The 7,082-nt window shown below is 42.6% G+C and overlaps 1 protein-coding gene across 2 annotated transcripts; it reads right to left on the bottom strand.

Moving 5' to 3' along the window:
* Positions 1–52: 52 nt before the first annotated feature.
* On the bottom strand, positions 53–5,579 carry LOC100547091 (HMG box-containing protein 1-like). 2 transcript variants are annotated; one of them, XM_010723083.3, is made up of 7 exons: positions 5,354–5,579; positions 4,069–4,303; positions 2,782–2,914; positions 2,150–2,261; positions 1,954–2,051; positions 1,457–1,613; positions 53–987 (listed from the first exon to the last, which is right to left on the bottom strand). In XM_010723083.3, the coding sequence occupies exons 1-7, from the start codon at positions 5,574–5,576 to the stop codon at positions 839–841; spliced, it is 1,107 nt and encodes a 368-aa protein (XP_010721385.1). In that variant the 5' UTR covers positions 5,577–5,579; the 3' UTR covers positions 53–838. The 2 variants fall into 2 exon arrangements, with proteins under 2 accessions (XP_010721385.1, XP_010721322.1); XM_010723020.3 differs by having other exon boundaries at positions 59–987; positions 1,939–2,051; positions 5,354–5,578.
* Positions 5,580–7,082: the final 1,503 nt, after the last annotated feature.

Here is a 7,082-nt window from a genome sequence, read left to right as displayed (position 1 = left end):
AAAAAAAAAAAAAGAACAGCAAATCCCCACGCAAGATATACAAGAGCCCTTCAGACATGAACTGCTAACAGCACTTAGAATTCATTTTTTCAACTGTAAGAAATATAGGTGAGCAACTGGCCTAAAATCAGATGCTAAAAAAGAGCTAAGATCATAGGAGAAGACTCATTCAACTACATTTAGAAATGTCTAAAGAGCATGGAAAAATCTTTACGAGTAATGCTATTTCCTTAGGATAATTTATGGTGGATGGGATTTCTGAAGGTCACCTAGTCCACTCTCAGGCTCAAAGCTAGGCAAACCTCAAGCTTCTCTAACTTTGTCTGAAGTGAGATGTACTTGCTGTATTGGGAAAGAAACACAAAATGCAGAATTTACAAAAATAGTAAGAACAAATTATGAAAGTGCTGAAATACTGTATTCTAAAGCCAAAGTATGTGAATTAGTGCCTAGGAACCACTGCTTCAGGGACCCAGCAACCTCCCAAGCACACATTAGCAGCTGATTAACACTTCTGTGGGACAACCATACCATGTTTTTTAAACCTAACCTATTACATCTGAAGAATCTGCACAGATACATTTCTTATTCCTTTACCCAATCAGTTTGAGACTATCATAAGCAGAGTCTGAAAAGTTACTTTAGCCCAAGAGATTACTTTGCAGTGCAGCACAGCACAAAACCACACAGCTTTCCTGATATTCACTTTCCCTCTCAATTGCCTTGCATAACCGTAAGTATTCCTTCTCTCTTCTATGTAACGCTTAAATTCTGGTAGACTTAAGTAAGGTGCCTACTCATTAAACACAATAACCACTGAGGCCACTTTAGTCAAAAATTACCTTTTAAATGTATCAAAAACACCTGAATCATCAAAGTTAATGGCATCAGGGTGTCCAGGAGGTAGACACAGATCTCCAAGATGCATTTCACAGCATGGAATGCCATGCTGTACCACAGTCAAGCTTGGATAAAAAGATGACCAACCTGAAGTGGTAAAGAGTTAAATTAGACAAACGGCCAGACAAATCTCTCTAGTCTTAACTGGAGCAATCCTACACGTCTAAATGCTATCATTTCATTAAAATGGTCTGATGCAGTTTCTTTCATCCAAAAGAAAAATCAGAAAAATCTGGAAACTTTCATCATCAGAAGTTCAACATTTAATATGACAGAAAAGTCTCTTGTATTTGCTGATTTCCTTTCTCCCCCCAGCTTACCCATTTTCCTGCATTCCACTCATATATTTGACCAAACCTCCTCGAGTTATATACAGTTATTTCTATAGCTTTACTGCTCTGTTTGTTCAAATTCTATTTTTCTTTACACAAATAGCATAGTGATACAACACTGCTTTTATAAGTTCCATGAGTAACAAGAGACAGAAGTAAAACCTGCAACTACTTCCCTAAGAGCATTTTAATATAAAAGCGAGTATACTTGGAGTACTTCATACCTTTATTTTTAACATAAAAAGGGTGATCAAGTCTGCACTCTACTGTGAGCAGGCCATCCTCCACTGTGCCAGGATCAAAAGTCAACTTCAGCACTGACTCACCAAAGGAAATGCTTTCCTCATGAGAAATGAGCTTCAAACCATCGGAGCCGTAGCCCTGTAAACATGCAGACAGTTCAGAATTTCCAGGGAAGGAAAGCATACACGTTTGTAATACCACCAGTGTATTCTTATCATCTTACAGTATATTACAAATAGCAACATTCTAGATGTGCTATCATGAAAATAACAATTGATAAAACCTACCTAAATGAACACAGCTCAGACGCTCTTTGCCAAGACACTCAAACAGAACAGTGAGCAGCACTAGGCAAGTTCAATACCAACCTCTCTTCCCACACAGTAAATAAAGGCGCAGAGTAACACTGCTGTCAATACTGCACTACAGCCGTTGAAGGGAATGTGTTAGAACTAAGGGCTACCTTGTAAGCACTCACTGAGAGATTTTCTTCTTTTCCACAGCCTTCAGATCTTGCAAAATCTTCAATGTCCTGCCACTCCTTATTGCGCCCTTTATGAAAGCACAAACGAGAACCTAAGAGATATTTTAAGGAGGGGAAAAAAAAATTAATAAATACTGCCATCACATAAAAAAGAGAAAGAAATCCTTACCCAATGATACGTCATATTTACCTTTTAGAAAACAGTGCCAAACAGTTGAGGGCCAAGAATGGCACCATCCCAGATCATCATCATCTGAAAGTGACGACATGCAGAAAATACCAGACTCCGATTCGCTATTTGTCTGTTAAAAAAGGCACAGTGGCATTGATACATTAACATGCAACATTTTTAGGCTGGTCCTGTACATATCTAAGTGTTCTCTAATTCACATCTGTGTCATAATTCTGCCTTAAACACAAACAGGAATGTTAACAAGAAAACAAAGATTCAAGGAATGCAGATGAGAAAATGACTGTTTTCATTAACTCCTGTTCTCACAAACTTGATTTGAAATGTGCTTTCCTCCTTTTTTTCTTTTCTTTTTCATCCTCAAAAATTCACCTGTGCCCTTATGCATCATCCTAGGCTTACATACAAGCAGTTTATAAGCTATCACTCTTTAACTATCCACAGAAGCACTGAAAGCATGTGTTGTTCTAAGGAAAAATTACTGGAAAGCTGCAGGGCCAAGTCTGCTCTTGATAATACTAACAGAAGATCCACCTTAAAACTTAACAGTTCATTTTTTTAACCAGCTTCTCTCTTCAAAAACCTTAACTCACGCATCTTTATTTAGTTTAGAAAGGTTTTGGACATCTCACCCTTTCGTGTCTGACCGGTGTTTCATCCAAATCACTCTTGGAGAAGTTGGGATCACTCTTAGAGGATCCCGGTGGAGGACGTGCATAGGAATGTAAACTTTTGCTTGTGGCTATAATGTGAACAGGAGATGATCTGCAATAGAAAAATGCATTTTAAAATATTTCAGAGTAAGGCAATGCAAGACATAGCTACCTTTACACTGAACTACTTTGATTTTATGATATTTCATATATGAAATCTTACCACAGCTGTTATGCATACAAATATCCTGTCAGCATTCAGATTTTGAATAACCAAGAAACATCTTCTGTACTTTTGTGAAATATTAAAAGCACTTCACTCAAAGGTGCTGTCAGTGCTGCTGGCTATTGACAGCAGGTGACTTACTGTGCATACAGCTGCAGCTACACTGCAGTCGTGGGACAGAAGAGACAGCCAACAGAGTTTTAAATTTCTCTATGAAATATTTACATTAGAAAACACTTCTGTCTGTGTGAGCCAGATACCAAACAAACATCCCCCACAGCAATACTCAGAACGGATTGAGTATAGGATGCAAGCTCAGGCAACACTGCACAGCTCCTGTCTAGCACCCAGCTGACAGCACCACTTCCTCATTGGCTTCTCCTCATCACAATGGAGAAGTCTGCACCAATATCTTGAAATCAATGTTCCATCCTTAGAGTACCTAAGGACACCTGCTCTGTCACAATGCTGAGATCCTTGCTGCATTACTGTTAGCAGCACTGCATTTAATTTTCTTATTCTAAGCCTAGAGCTTAGAGAATAAGAAAGCCAGATGACAAAAGGGGAAGCCCAGAAAAATGCTAAGATCCCACAGTATTTCCCACAGCTTTAGAGGACTTGCAGATTACACATCTGAAACAGTAACAATAAATTCCACTAGATTTTCAATTAGCTCATAAAAATAAGTAGAAATCAGTGCACTAGTAACTATTACCAATTACATCACACTAACAAGTATTAAGAGATTAACAAGACACATTCATGCTCCACATGAGGCAAATGCCCTAAGATCTGTGCTCAGGGAGTATCTTTATAGCACCCTACTTCGTTTGTGGTTGGCAGTTAAGAGATATTTGCAGCAGATTCTGAAGTAAGTTGTGTGCAATCATCTGCAAAAGGAGTTAAGGTACTACACAGGAAGATTAAAACAGATCTCCAATTCAAAGTCAGAGGGCAGATGGTGGGAAGAGTGAAGGAAATGTTTCTGGAGACATAACATTGCAAATCTGAGAGCCAGAACTTCCAATTAACGTCAGTACCTGTTATAAAAAGAGCACTGCATCAGAGGGCTCTGAGGACTTGTGGCGATGTTTGCTAGTTCTGTCAGCCAGTTGACCCCACTGTCACAAGAATGAGCACTTTCTGAATTGCTGTTTGAGGTATGTTGGTTCCACAAAGGCCTTGAACATTCCTGATGTGAAACATCGGTGCCAAGCTGAAAAAGCGCAGATGGGGCAGAGTCTGTCTGCACAGCCTGTAGTTCAGGAAGATCATCTACAAACAAACACACAAATTACCATAATTACACCCACTGATAAATACTAGTTTACAATGAAACTTGCAAATAAAATTCAAAACCCAACCACAACAAAGTAACTAATCATATTTTCTCATCTCACAATTACCAGCATTTCACAAACCCGACTCACAACACTCGCAGAATGTTCACAGAAACCATTGTATCTCTGGTCTACCATACATTCAAACAAACATTTTAAGAAAAATGTCATGTAAAGAGGTTATTAAATCTCCTTATTACTGACCAGCTGATACAAAACTGTACTGCAAAATTCTGCACATGTGCTTCAGACAACTGAACTATTCTGTCCTAGTGGGTACGTCACTAAAAATAATCAGCATCACAGGCTGTATAGGATGCAATCTGTCATGTTCCCACCAGTGAACTGGAATCTAACAGCTCAGAAATCATTAAAGCTGGGTATACAGCCTGGCAGGTGCAAATACCGAGCAGTAACCTACGCATTTCACATGCAATATGGATAACAAAGGAGAGCCCAGCTTATTAACCAGTCTGTGTCTCATGTAACTAAGTATCGTTGTTCTTAGTACTCTATCACTTCAGTTACATGCACTAATATTGCATGGATTATATCAATCCTTTTTAACACGCACACTACTTTTCTCCAGCATTTAACTCAAGTTAAACATTTCTCTACATTGGAATGCCTGGTAGGAGTTGACCTAAAGCAGGGCAACTTCCCTTTAGGAGGAGCTCTTGAGCTTTCTGTTTGTTATTCTTGAGCCAAAAAAAGCTCCTCTGGAAATCAGGAACAGAAACTCATAACTCTAAGTTTAAAGAACACGTTTAAGTCAACAAGCCAGTGTGTCAGAGCTGAAAATAGGTTACAGGGAAAAGTGGTTGTAAAGCAGGACTTTCAGATGCCACAATTCCCTGCCACATTCCCTGCCCTACCTACATCAAGTCAGTCATCTCATTCAGTCAGCTCCCAGTAACCTCATCATACGAAAACTGCAACCAAACAAGCCTCAGAACTCGCCTCCTCTGCCCGCCGTGTTGCTTACCAAGCTCCATGTGCTCATCACAAGACGCATATCCAGGAGAAGAGGGCAGGTTTTCATTACACTTCAGCAACTCCAGTGACTCATTCATCCCTGAAGTTCTCTTGTCCACTACCAAGAGCAGCTTCTGAACTGCGTTAGGCATCTGATTCGTCTTCACTTCCCACACCATGTTAGGATGTTCCAAAGTATCTGACTTTAAAGAAACAGAGATTAAAACCTGCATGCACATAAACCCTCTTAAGTGCTACAGTGTCCAGCGACTTCTCCTGATTTAAGTTTTTATGTCTGTTTGCTGAGGGCTGGAACATTCCCTGCAGGCCTGTGACCATGGTGTCCAGGAGTGGCCTTGGCCAGCACGGCAGCCAGCGCCAGCACTGCTCACTGCACACCCTGAGCCGCTCACCACCACTGGTGCAGCCAGGTGGGTCCCAGCCAGCTCCCTGTCCTCCAGGTGTGGGAACATGGTTTTCAGAAGGGTTTGCTCCACCATCCTCCTTCCAAATGAGGTCAGGGTGACTTGCTGTCAGGTCTCCTACAGCCCTCAGGACATTTCCCCTCACCTGCAGGAGCCTTTTCACCGCCCTGCCCTGTAAGTTCTTTACAAAGAGAGTGGTGAGGTGCTGGAAGAGGCTGCCCAGAGAGGTTGTGGATGCCCCGTCCCTGGAGGTGTTCAAGGCCAGATTGGGTGGTGCCCTGGGCAACCTATTATTAACCTAGTATTAAATAGGGTGGTGGGTGGCCCTGCATGTGGCAGGGGGGTTGGAGCTTCATGATCCTTGAGGCCCCTTCCAACCCTGGCCATTCTGTCATTCTATGATCCCCACTAGCTCCAGCCACAGCTTCATGTGTCAGAGCAGGCACTGTGTGTGGGCTGGAAGAGGAACCCAAAGCAGGCCCCCACCACCAGCTTCTTGTGCAGTTTCATTTCCCCAGCTCTAGTGCTGCAACCTTTACCCCCAAAGCAGCATTCTTCATTATCTTTGACAGCCGGGGAGCTGTGATAATTCTACACAAGCACTGTTCCTGAAAGCTGAAAAACAAGGTTACTCACTCTATAGCAGTTTGGTTATCTACCGCTTTCGTTCAAATGATCCCGAATTGAAATTACCGCAATTACTTTCTAAGTGTTACGTGGTCCATCACAAAACAGCAAAAAATTCCACTTAGGAAAAAAGAAACTGCCAGGTTTGCCACATGCGTGACCACTAAGTGCCTCCCCGGGCACCACTTTACAGAAATACATCCAACAGCAGCTAAAAGCTGATCATCTCCTACAGAACAGCACGGCCTCCAAGTTCTCTTGGTGTAATGCATCAGGGGCCATGTGATTACAGTTATGAAAGAACGTTTTGTTGTAACAAACGGTTGGATCTAGTCTAGGACAGGAGCCACGAGAGCACCGTTCTGCCTTTAAATAGCTCCAGGAGAAACGCGAGAGAAAGGAGAACGTGCGGCCCGACGAGCTCCCGATGGAGCGCCTCGTTCTCCGACGCCCCATCCGCACAGCAGCGCGTCGCGCCCTCGCCATGGGGCACAGCGTAAAGCGGAAGGCGGAGCGCCGTGCGCGCCCCCATTTTCTTTGGAGGCCAAACGAACGCGTTCACGGACTGGCGCCCTACGCTCCCTCAGCTCCTCGCGTTTCGAAGAAAAAAACACCGCCACAGAGCGACACGAGCGAGGAACCGATTGGCCGCAGCGCCTCGCGGCCGCGCTTGCGGCCGATCCCCGG

Source organism: Meleagris gallopavo, chromosome 1 (genome assembly GCF_000146605.3).
Source record: "Meleagris gallopavo isolate NT-WF06-2002-E0010 breed Aviagen turkey brand Nicholas breeding stock chromosome 1, Turkey_5.1, whole genome shotgun sequence".
NCBI lineage: Eukaryota > Metazoa > Chordata > Aves > Galliformes > Phasianidae > Meleagris > Meleagris gallopavo.
Note: the sequence above shows the minus strand (reverse complement) of the source record. Positions and strands in the feature narration are given on the sequence as shown.

Bases quoted from the DNA above. Each gene is read 5' to 3' on its own strand.
- LOC100547091 (XM_010723020.3), bottom strand. From the start codon at position 5,576: ATGCAGGTTTTAATCTCTGTTTCTTTAAAGTCAGATACTTTGGAACAT. The intron at 2,915-4,068 runs GTACTGACGTTA...TTTCTATTGCAG, and splicing joins CAGTGCTCTTTTTATAACAG to ATCATCTCCTGTTCACATTA. The intron at 2,052-2,149 runs GTAAATATGACG...AATATCTCTTAG, and splicing joins TTGGCACTGTTTTCTAAAAG to GTTCTCGTTTGTGCTTTCAT.